General features: G+C 38.6%; 1 protein-coding gene across 1 annotated transcript in view; it reads left to right on the top strand.

The window, feature by feature from the left end:
* The window catches only part of TNNI3K (TNNI3 interacting kinase), a 286,650-nt gene that overhangs the window by 176,043 nt on the left and 98,002 nt on the right, over positions 1–12,605 (top strand). Inside the window, exons 18-19 of the mRNA XM_061186445.1 lie at positions 9,585–9,637; positions 9,955–10,007. Coding sequence (XP_061042428.1) covers positions 9,585–9,637; positions 9,955–10,007 — 106 coding nt within the window. The remainder of the gene's footprint in view (positions 1–9,584; positions 9,638–9,954; positions 10,008–12,605) is intronic.

The raw sequence follows: 12,605 nt of genomic DNA, 5'->3' as shown, positions 1-12,605 counted from the left end.
TGACCCAAACCATTTGCTTCATGATGAAAGACAAAGCTGGAGCCAAGTCCAAATACTGCAGTATCAATGCAGTCAGGGAACCAAAGATTCTTTTAGGTGAAATGCAGTCATTCAATCAAGCAGCAGTAGTATTGTACATTTAGACAATGGGAATGGAAGGAGAAGAGACTCTAGGGCTAAAAGTGAGTTGAAATATTCCATAGTAAAGTCAGTTTCTTTTTTTTTTAAACTTTTTATTTTATATTGGAGTACAGTTGATTAACAATGTTGTGTTAGTTTCAGGTGTACAACAAAGTGATTCAGTTATACATATACATGTATCTATTCTTTTTCAAATTCTTTTCCCAATTAGGCTGTTACAGAATATTGAGCAGAGTTCCCTATGCTATACAGTAGTAGGTCCTTGTCAGTTATCTGTTTTAAATATAGCATTGTGTACATGTCAATCCCAAGCTCCCTAACAATCCCTCCCCCCACCCTTCGCCGCTGGTAACCATAAGTTCGTTCTCTAAGTCTGTGGGTTTTGATTCAGGAAGTCACTTCACTTTCAAGACTCATCACTTAATACCCAACATGTACACGGCTGTGTGGGTTTACAAAGCACATTTGCCTTTAAGTCATACAAACACTCCGTAAGCTAGGTCCTATGTTTATTAACAACAACCAATACTGGGATTTCCCTGGTGGCACAGTAGTTAAGAATCCGCCTGCCAGTGCAGGGATACGGGTTCGAGCCCTGGTCCGGGAAGATCCCACATGCTGTGGAGCAACTAAGCCCGTGCGCCACAACTACTGAGCCTGCGCTCTAGAGTCCACACGCCACAACTACTGAAGCCCATGCTCCTAGAGCCTGTGCTCCGCAACAAGAGAAGCCACTGCAATGAGAAGCCTGCACACTGCAACCAAGAGTAGCCCCTGCTCACCGCAACTAGATAAAGCCTGCGTGCAGCAACGAGGACCCAACACAGCCAAAAATAAATAAATAAATTTATTTTTTAAAAAAACCTATTTAGCAGTTCACAGTTTACAAAATTCCATGTGTTATCTCTTTTAATATCCTTCATTCCCCTCACGATTTTTAAAGATAGGAAAGGAAGACTTGAAAAGTTCAAGTATTATGATGTAATCACAGGACTAGAAACAGCAAAAACCAGGTAACCTGAATATGGGTCCTTGTCCTACATGCTACCTCTTATCCCTCCTATTCTTAAGACTCTTTCTTCTCCTTTGTTAATGATCTTTTTCAGAATTAATTCTTACATTCTCTGGATTCTTCTCTAGGTCTTTCATAGTGAAAACCACTTTAAATTCTAGCTTGTGATGATAATGTCTCTCCCTTTTAGTTTGCATTGCATTTCCAATCAGACTGCATTCTCTTTGAAGGCAGACACTGCAGTTTCTAGCCCAAAACGAGACCTTCACAGCAGAGAGAGTAAAGCTGAGCAGTGCTGACAGGGGTGACCGTGATTGCAGCTTATCATTTCTCCTACAACACAGGATGACCCAGGGCAGCAAGCAAGCCGTGTCAGCTGCTGACACTGCCAGGTTGACCCGGCACACTTGTCAGCCAAACAGCTTGCTTCTGAACGTAAGCCTCACTTGTAACAACAAAATCACAAGTTAGCAAACAACGTGGGCTTTTAAAATCATACTCACTTAGATTAAGTCAAAGTGTTAAATCCAGAAATGCCAAGAAATTGCTGTAAGAATTAAGGACCTCACCGCGATGAAGAGTGGACCCCGCTTGCCACAACTAGAGAAAGCCCTTGCACAGAAACGAAGACCCAACACAGCCAAAAATAAATTAATTAATTAATTAATTTTTAAAAAATCAGCTATACTTCAATTTAAAAAAAAAAAAAAAAGAATTAAGGACCTGTTGACCTTTATCTATTTAACTTCCTTTAATGGTTTTACCAAACTCACTGCTATCTGGAGAGCGTTCCTCAGTGACACTTCACCCTTAACCACGTGTCTGGAGAGTTCAGAAGGCCGGCAGCGTGTGCCGGTGCGCATACGCGCTGTGGTGTGTACAGATCGGTGCCTTACAGTAGCTGTTCTCCTCCTTCCCCTCAGGGTAGTCTATCTCGTCTCCTGCCCCTTACCTCCCCTGGATTCCTTTCCCAGGTGGTAGGATTGGGGCTAAGGTGCTAGTGCCAGCAATTACTGACAGGTTTCTTTATCAAATTCAAATTGAAAGGGTCTGACTCGACTCTTTCCACCAAATGTGACCATGTGCGTGAAGGTGCTCTGCAAAGCGTCAAATATAACAGCGGACTCCCACTCCCCAGAACCTTCCACAAAAGCAAAGAAATAAAAATGAACCTCCCAAATGGTCTTCTGGGGGAGAGGAAATCTCAGAATTCCCATCACCTTTCTTTTATTTCTCTCTTTTGATCCTGATGATAGCCTCCAAGCCACTGACACTCCTCACGTGCCTGGCTTATTTCCCAGGTCGGATTGCAAGTACCCGTTCACAGTGACTGTGCTTCATTCCTGCGTATGACACATTAATCATACTCTGGAAGGGAGGAAGGTTAGTCTTTGCCTGCTGTGTCTTGGTGGTACAGAGGTGTACTAGATTACTTTCCATGTAGCTTGTTGACTTCAGTCTTATGACCTTACTGTCATACATTGAACACAGGTATTTTGGACACTAGTTGGTAGACCACTCTTTACCCAAGCAAAATTTCTGGAATTTCTGTCCAGACATCCAGCCTTAGCAGTTTTGGCTCCTCAGGGCCCATCCAGATGATGCAAGGGTCAGCTTCTCCTAAAAAGGGCAGACTTTGGAGACTGAAATTTGACTGCTGGATTCACCTCTTACCAGCTATGATACTGGCCATCTTATGTAACCGCTCTGAGCCTCCATTATCCATCTGTAGAAGAAGTAGGCTAATACCAACCACGAAGTGGCTCCATGAGGAACGTCTTGAAAGCACCGGTGTGTGCCCACAGGAGGCTCTCACGCAATATTTAATCCCTTCTCTCTTTACTACCACCCTTTCTGTTACTGTCACATGACTCCCACAAGTTTCACTATTCTCACCCTTCTCAAAACTTGCAGTTCACGACATATCTCAGTAATAAACCCTTGAGCTCATCACTAATAATTATCACACCATTTCTATTATCCCAGCTCCAAGGTCAGCCCTTTCCCTAGGAACCCTCCACTCCAGTGCCGGTGACCTGTCAGATTACCTCTCTGGCTCTGATATGACACCCACCAGGAGGCATTTGTGCTGTCACTGATTAGCACAGATTCCATCAACTTCATCCTTACTTGTCCCCCTCCATTTGATTCACTCTAGATAGGAAGTATGGCTTAGCACTAAACCAAAGAATTAATGGGTAAATCTTAGAAGTAGTTCTAAAAATTAGTTTTCTTTGTTACTGAGCATTTAAAGAAGAAATGGACAGATCCAAAAGACTATCTTGAGGTGAAAAGAACATTTCATTTTATTCCAGCACTTCCCAAAGTGCTCTCATTCTGCAATGACATTTTCGTAGCATCCTTTTTGACATTTGGCCCCATTTGCTGCTATGAACTCACATTGTCCTTATGTTCCTAAATTGTCACTACATCTTTGTTTTGTTTAATTTGCTATTGTTTGTTAAGGACAAAAGAGCTCACTTTGAATGTTATTTCAGTTTAGTAAAAATAATAGCTATTTATCTGGTGAGTCCAATCTTGCCAAGCACAACAATGACTTTAGTCAAGTTCCTTAGCCTCCCAAGTCAGCCACTATACTTTTCATAAAAAATTCACAGGATTTTTAGTAAGACAGTCATTTCTATTTGGATATGTTATTGCTTTCTGCTTAAGTATTCCAAACTAGAAAAGTTGAAGATGATCCTAAGTTTTTTTTTCCCTTTTTTTCTCTATATCTAAGCTGTCCCAAGATCTAAACACTTCTTTCAAATATTTTGATGGATTCATCCTATTTTTTTTGTTTTGTTTTGTTTTGTTCTCCACTTTACCTTATTACTTTTGTCTTTCAGTACCTCAAATTATTTTTGAACACTAGTCCCTTGCTTTTAGAGCATTGCACCCTATATATAAAAACCTGCTAGCTTTTTGTGTCAAGCCTGGAATTCCCTCCCTGGCTTTCAAATTCCCTTGTAATCCAACACCACCTCCGCTCAGTTTCCCCCCATGACACTCCAGCATGTAGTCTCCAATTTAGTAAGTACATCCTTCTTTTATTCCCCTTACAGACTACACACATTCCCAACTCTTGGCCTTTACCAAGATTTTCCCTGACCTACACTTCTTTCCCCCTTTGTCTCAGTCTCATTTCCTCCTCACTTCATTGTAAGCTCATAAGCTTTTTGCTTGTCTTGGTCACCACTATATCCCAGTGTATAGGAAATTTCCTGGTGCATGATCAGCTCTCAGCTGATATCTGTAGACTGTCCCTTGAGGCCCACTTCAAAGCTAATTTCTTTTATAACTCCACTGTTTTCTTTGAATTCTTATGTTACCCACACTCATCTAAGCTTTCATGAGCCAATTATAAGGTCTTTGAGGATGGAATCTATAATGTGCATCACTTTGCATCTCTCATAGTGTCCTTTTTTTAAAACAACATATAGTTATTCTTTTACATTTGTGGAAGTCAGAGGATCAAAATCAGTTTTCCTGGGCTAAATTCAAGGAATCATCAGAGACAGTGTTTTCTGCAGGCTCTAGAGGCGAATCAGTTTCTTGCTTCTTCCAGCTTCCAGAAACTGTGGCATTCCTTGGCTTCTGGATGATTTGCTCTAATTGCTGCCTCCATCATCACATTGCTTTATGATTGCTAAATCAGTCCAATGTTAGCATATATTTATATGCTTTTATCTTGATCTCTCTTTGCTGGGAAACCCAAGCAAAAGCAACTTTTGTTATTTGAAAGCCACTGGAGAAATAAGAAAAGAAGAAAAGCTAAAATCAAAAAACAAAAAAAACCCTTGAGTTATCCTTCTTTGTATGTTTTATTGTTATTCTTCTCTCAAAGTTCAGGTCATCAAAGAAGTGGTGTTAAAAAGACTGAAGTTTCTAAGGCAAAAGCCAAGTTAGCAAGGGTAATTAACACTGCTACTGAGTTTGTGTTATCCTAAAATTCAGTTAGTTATCTAAGGTTTTGACTTAAAACGTAGATATAGGAAAAACCTCTGTAGGGAATATCCTACAAACTTAACACTTTTCAAAAAAATTTTATTGGCGTAGAGTTAATTTACAGTGTTGTGTTAGTTTCAGGCATACAGCAAAGTGAATCACTTATACATATACATATATCCACTCTTCTTTAGATTCTATTTCCATATAGGCAATTACAGAGTATTGAGTAGAGTTCCATGTGCTATTCAGTAGGTACTTATTAGTTATCTACTTTATATATAGTAGTGTGTATATGTCAATCCCAATCTCCCAATGTGTCCCTCCCCACCTCTTATGCCCAGGTAAACATGTTTGTTTTCTACATTTGTAACTCTATTTCTGTTTTGTAGATAAGTTCATTTGTACCTTTTTTTTTTAGATTCCACATATAAGCGATACCATATGATATTTTTCTTTCTTTGTCTGACTTATTTCACTCAGTATGACAATCTGTTGTTCCATCCATGGTGCTGCATATGGCATTATTTCGTTCCTTTTTATAGCTGAGTAATATTCCATTGTATATATGTAGCACATCTTCTTTATCCGTTCCTCTGTTGATGGACATTTATGTTGCTTCCATGTCCTGGCTATTGTAAATAGTGCTGCAATGAACATTGGGATGCATGTTTCTTTTCGACTTATGGTTTTCTCCAGATATATGCCCAGGAGTGGGATTGCTGGATCATATGGTAGCTCTATTTTTAGTTTTTTGGGTTTTTTTTTAACATCTTTATTGGAGTATAATTGCTTCACAATGGTGTGTTAGTTTCTACTTCATAACAAAGTGAATCAGTTATACATATACATATATCCCCATATCTCTTCCCTCTCGTGTCTCCCTCCCTCCCACCCTCCCTATCCCACCCCTCTAGGTGGTCACAAAGCACTGAGCTGATCTCCCTGTGCTATGCGGCTGTTTCCCATTAGCTATCTATTTTACATTTGGTAGTGTATATATGTCCATGCCACTCCCTCACTTTGTCCCAGCTTACCCTTCTCCCTCTCCATGTCCTCAAGTCCATTCTCTAGTAGGTCTGCGTCTTTATTCCCATCTTGCCCCTAGGTTCTTCATGACCTTTTTTTTTTTTTTTATAGATTCCATAAATATGTGTTAGCATACGGTATTTGTTTTTCCCTTTCTGACTTACTTCACTCTGTATGACAGACTCTAGGTCCATCCACCTCACTACAAATAACTCAATTTCGTTTCTTTTTATGGCTGAGTAATATTTCATTGTATATATATGCCACATCTTCTTTATCCATTCATCTGATGATGGACACTTAGGTTGCTTCCATGTCCTGGCTATTGTAAATAGAGCTGCAATGAACATTGTGGTACATGACTCTTCTTGAATTATGGTTTTCTCAGGGTATATGCCCAGTATTGGGATTGCTAGGCTGTATGGTAGTTCTATTTTTAGTTTTTTAAGGAACCTCCATACTGTTCTCCATAGTGGCTGTATCAATTTACATTCCCACCAACAGTGCAAGAGGGTTCCCTTTTCTCCACACCCTCTCCAGCATTTATTGTTTCTAGATTTTTTGATGATGGCCATTCTGACCAGTGTGAGATGATATCTCATTGTAGTTTTGATTTACATTTCTCTAATGATTAATGATGTTGAGCATTCTTTCATGTGTTTGTTGGCAATCTGTATATCTTCTTTGGAGAATTGTCTATTTAGGTCTTCTGCCCATTTTTGGATTGGGTTGTTTGTTTTTTTGATATTGAGCTGCATGAGCTGCTTGTAAATTTTAGAGATTAATCCTTTGTCAGTTGCTTCATTTGCAAAGATTGTCTCCCATTCTGAGGGTTGTCTTTTCGTCTTGTTTATGGTTTCCTTTGCTGTGCAAAAGCTTTTAAGTTTCATTAGGTCCCATTTGTTTATTTTTGTTTTTATTTCCATTTCTCTAGGAGGTGGGTCAAAAAGGATCTTGCTGTGATTTATTTTTTAAGGAACCTCCATGATGTTCTCCGTAGTGGCTGTACCAATTTACATTCCCACCAACAGTGTGTCTTGATAATGTGAAGAAAGTAAATAGCATGGTTTGGGGAAAGGTCCATAGTATGACACAAGAATAATTCATAAAATTCACTGATCACCTACTATTTGCCAGGCATTTTTCTAAAATCTGAGATGCTGGCCTAGATGAAGTGGATTCTATATCTTCTCTGCCACTAGCTACTTGTATAATGTCTGTTGATACACTTAAATTCTCTGAGCTTTGTATTCCTCCTCCAGAGCTAAGAGGGTTAAACTAGGTTATTTCTAATTTATCTTCCAATCATATGAGTCTATGAATTTTAAATATTTATAGAATGATGAGTGATATTCAATAAGTACTTGCTGATTAACTAATGTAATCTTTACCCTTCCAAACTTGTAACTTTCTATTTTAAGTTTCTTTTATTTGTTCAAAAAATGTTTATTGAGTACTCCAATGTGATAAGGAGTATAAGCAGTGTGCCAAAAATAAGCACGTGCTAAAAATGATGGAGGTACACCAATGAGCATAATCCCTGCATCCTGGGACATCCTGCCTCTCATACCAGGAAGCACTGGGCAGCCCAGTGACCAAATTCACTTGTTTCTTTTGCTAGAAGAGTAAAATTTTGCTAAACATTTCACTACCCCAACTCCAGTTAGCCGGTATTATCATCCTTATTCTTGTTAGCATAAAATATTTACTTTAGAAGAAATTTAAACAAACAAATGAATAAACAAAATATTCCCTAGACATGTAACTTATTTGGGGGCTTCTCTACATGCATAGTTTCAAGCTATTGCCTCAAGGACTGCTATTTTTGGAAAAGGTGAAGGTTAAGTAGGGGTTCTGTGAGCCTTTCCCTGTGTTTAACTAGGGCAGCTCCGTTTACAAATCTGTTTTCTATATTGAGAATATGCTGCTAATTGTTTTGATAACCATTGTTCTAGATAATTAATTTGAATCAAAATTAAATTAATGGATAGGATACTATACATATAATCATTTAATTTGATTAGTAATTCATGTTCAGCCTGTGTTTTAATGATATCTATGAAATGTAACACTCATTATCCTTTGATAGGCTAAGGGATTGTGGTACAGGAACTCACCTAAATCCTTCAAGGAATCTCGTGGTACAGCATTTTGATGCATTCTTCTTGCTGCCTTTGAACTTCCAGAGAGCTCCTGATGCTGTAGAGTTCTTTATCATGATAGTGTCATTCTCATAGCATGTATTAATTGGTAATTTACAGTTAAAGAGAACATCTTGGGGTTTTTGTTTCAACATCCTATATTACTTCTACACTGAGCTCTTCCAAGCAAAAAAAATCTTGAACACATTCTAGATTTTTGGTAGTTGAAAAGAGGATTAAGTGTATACCATAAAGGTAAAATTCATTTATGATACAAGAGAAGTTCAAAACTAAGTTTCTTATAAAGCTCAACTCAGCACCTGGAAGCACTTATATAAATGGTTCAATATCATACTGGACTTATTTGGGACTAGAAAATAATAAAATTTTCCTTTTTTGATCATGAAGCAAAACAATTAAGGATAGAGCAGATAAATTAATATAGTATGGCCTATGTGCACTAAAAGAAACCCAGTAGGAGATCTCCTAATGCTGAAATGACTCATTTAGAAGCCAAGTGTGAAATAAGCATAAAGAAAGGCATTCAATAAGAAACACTCAAAGACAATCTTGGGTCACAATACATTTGTCCATAAGATATCCCACAACTCAGTTCACCAATATGTGAGAGGAATGACCTCTCTTTGGACTGCCCCAGGCTTGATTTACTTCTTGAAAAGGACAGCCTTGGTCTAGCTTGAATTCTGGTTTGGAAAGGAGACTTTGAAGACCTTTATATGTTTTCCTCTCCAAGACCTTAAAAAGTAGATTAGCCAGCCTCATTTCACAGGCCTTAAAAACAGTTCTTTGTCCTGGGATTCTAGCTAGAACATAATGACCAAGACATTTTCCGTAAAGAGTCCTTTTCCTATATTCATGTCAGGTGCTGCCTTGAGCTGTCCTTATAAGCCTAGTGTTCTAGCAAGCTTATTCCCTTGCTCTGACTCTGATATGCTCACAGGTACATTTTACTATTGCCTGTAGCCAAATTTTGTTAGCAAATGAACTTCAAAGAGCAGAAAAACTGATCTTCAGCTGATGGGTCTTTTTGACATGTTTAGAAGGTTTATCTAAAGTAGAATACTTTGTATACTTTCAAAGTCAGATATAAGATGACCACATTTTATAAACATTCCTTTCAGATTAGCAAAACTAAGAAAATCAGAGTCACTAATCTGAGATGTCTGTTAGCCTTTTGGGAGTCGTTTAGCCTCTGGGGTAAACAAATGATGATTATCGTCCTCTTCATTGAGAGGCCATTCAGATTAGGAAATAGTAAAGTATACTCAATATCTACTTTTTTTTTTTTACAGTCACAATATTCTTCTCTATGAGGATGGGCATGCTGTGGTGGCAGATTTTGGAGGTGAGATTTCCATGAATAATGCCCCAAATGGCATCCGTTTCTTTCTCCATTCCTCATTGGTGCTGATATTATATGATGAATCTGAAAATGGATTTCACACTGACAGCTATACTTCTCTAAGTCATTCAAATTTCAATGAATTTTAAAAGTATATCATTTATTTCGGTTTTTCCTCTTTCATATCCTAAGCTAAAAGAAAGGAAGTGAAAATTTAAATAAGATAGAGGTTCCTTGGGATTTGAAACTTTTAGCTGTAATCTTTGACCTTGGTTTTAAAATATTTCCTTTGACATGAATTTGCTTTCTGTTTCCGTCAGAATCAAGATTTCTGCAGTCTCTGGATGAAGACAACATGACAAAACAACCTGGGGTTTGTTGCTGCTCGTGTTCCCTATAGTTATGAAACAATTAGAATGTGTAAACTCAGCATGAGAGGAAGGGAGATGAAAGCAGCTTTAACTGGAAGAAATGTCATTCTCCCAAGGGCGGGTTAATGTTTTATGTTTCTATTTTCAGTAAGCCCCCAAAAGAACTATTTCAAGGCTCTGTTAGAGAAATAGATTAGATATATATTTGGAAAATGTTACAGAAAAAATAACAGAATTTGTTTCAAATATAATTGAAAAGTACATGGCAGGCATGGATAATTGGCATTCATGTTTAGATCTCGTTATTAAGTGGTAGAGTTAACATTTAATAGGTAACCATAAAATCCATAGTTTACCCACATCTACTAACAATTCATAGTTTTCCATTTTCACATTGTAAGACAATAGGTGATATAGTCAAGCATTAATGTTTAAGAAAAATATAAATGATAACATCTGAAGCAAGCATAATTGTACTCAAAATGTCTGCAATTAGGTTCATCATCACCTTCTCCCATCCCTTCCGCACAAAGAAGTGCACTTCTCTTTCTGGACTAGCTGTGTTATTTAATTACCCAAGCTTGGGCTAATTTTCTGTTCCTTCCTTTTCCTGCTTCTGCTTACACACTGCTCAATCACTTTTTCTGTTTGTTTCTATTTCTTTTCTTAATTAAAGTTCATCCCAAACTCTCATTTACCACTGCCTCAGTTTGGGTCCTCTCCATCTCTTTTCTGGACCATTGCTCTAGGCTTCTAACTACAGTCCTCTCTTCCAGTTCATTCTTTGCAACATCAGCCAAGTGTTGTGTTCTGACAATTCACTTCTTCCTATAAACCATCAATGATGCTTAAAATGTTATACCCCCCTGCCAAATCTGACCCCAAGGCTCCTCTGTGACCTCCTCTCCCACTAAACGTTCTCTCAAGTCCCTTATGCCCCCGGCATACAAGCCATCTGGCTATTCCCCAAACATTTCATTCACTTTCACAGCCCTGTGACTCTGCCAGCATCATATTCTCTGCCCGCGAAGCCCTTCACTGTACCCCACCTGGAGGAAGTCTACTCATCTTGCATGGCCCAGGAAATTTTATCCATTTTAAGTACCTTCCTTCCCATAAACTTCCTACCCCCTCCTCCTCCCCACACACTTTTCTCTCTGTGCTTTTGTAGCACTTTGTTTGCACTGCTAGGTAGTACTCTGACTCACTCAACAAACATTTATCAAGGACCTACAGTGTGTCAGGCATCGTGCAAAGGGCCAGGAATACAAAATGCAAATAAAAGCTTAGTCCTTGATCTCAAGTAACTCATTTTCTAGTGGAAAAAACATAGTAATAAGCAGATAAGATTGAAAGCAGTGTGGACATTCAGTGACAGAGATGTGACAAAGCATCATGGGAGCTCAGATGAAATGGATAGGGATAAATAAATTCAGACAGAGTGAACGACAGCATGAGCAAAGGCACAGGGGAGGATGAGGAACACCAGACTTCCTGGGGGACTTCAAATAGCTTGGCATTGTTGGCATGTGCTGTGTGAGGAAGACAAAATGAGAGATGAGTTAGAGAGGAAGGCAGGAACAACATCATGGACCATGTTGTATTGTAAGTAGGATTAAGCATGCTGGTTTCCCCAATTAAATTTCACTCATTCATTCAACAAATATATATGGAAAATACCTACTAGATGCCAGACATTCTAGGGAACTGGGGATATTGCAGTGAACAAAGCAAAGTTCTTGTGTTTATGGAGCTAATATTCTAATAGAAGAAGATAAATGTTGAACAAATTAACAAAATATATATCAGACAGTGATAAGTGTTATGAAGAAAAAACAAAGCAGAGTATATGAATGGAGAGTGATGGGGGAGCCATTTAGATGAGAGAAAGAGAAAGATAACGTTTGATAAGAGACCTATGGTGGAGTTATCCGTGAGAGGAGAAGAGCAGTGTAGAAGGGGGGACAGTAAGAGCAGAGGCCCTGAGGCAGGAGAGTCCTTTGTGTGTTCAAGGCCAGAGTGACTGGAGTGGAGTAAGCAAGGAGGAGAATGGTAGGATATGAGAGGTGGGAAGAGTGAGTCCTTTTTTGACAGGACACACAGGTCTCATCTAGTGCCTTTGACAAAGAGATAGCTAACTCAGTGGATCTCAACCATGGCTGCACATTGAAATCACTTTGGAAACTTTGTAAAAGCATCCTACCTGAATCCAGCCCCCAGCAATTCTGATCTCGCTGGCCTGAGGTTGATCTTGGGTACATGTATCTTTTAAAAGTTCCCCTAGGTGATTCTAAAATGCAGCCAGTTGAGACTCTCTGACTAAATAACCTTTTGTCAAATGGAATTGAATTGAGTTTCACCAATAGCAAGTAATATTCTTTTATCCTAGCAGTGGAGTCTTTAAGCACAGCGCTACTCTAGATTTATTTTGAAGGTTATTTTCTTTCTTACTAGTTATGTGGCCTTATGTAAGTTTGCTAATTACTCTATTACCCCCCTGTGAAAAAATGGCCATACTGTATGCCTACTCCCCCTTATGCAATGTTGTGACACAACACATAATATGCTATATAAATGGAGGCTATTTGGAATGTGAAAGC

The sequence above is a fragment of the Eubalaena glacialis genome, chromosome 3 (genome assembly GCF_028564815.1).
Source record: "Eubalaena glacialis isolate mEubGla1 chromosome 3, mEubGla1.1.hap2.+ XY, whole genome shotgun sequence".
NCBI classification, from domain to species: domain Eukaryota; kingdom Metazoa; phylum Chordata; class Mammalia; order Artiodactyla; family Balaenidae; genus Eubalaena; species Eubalaena glacialis.
This window is presented reverse-complemented; position numbering and strand designations above follow the sequence as displayed.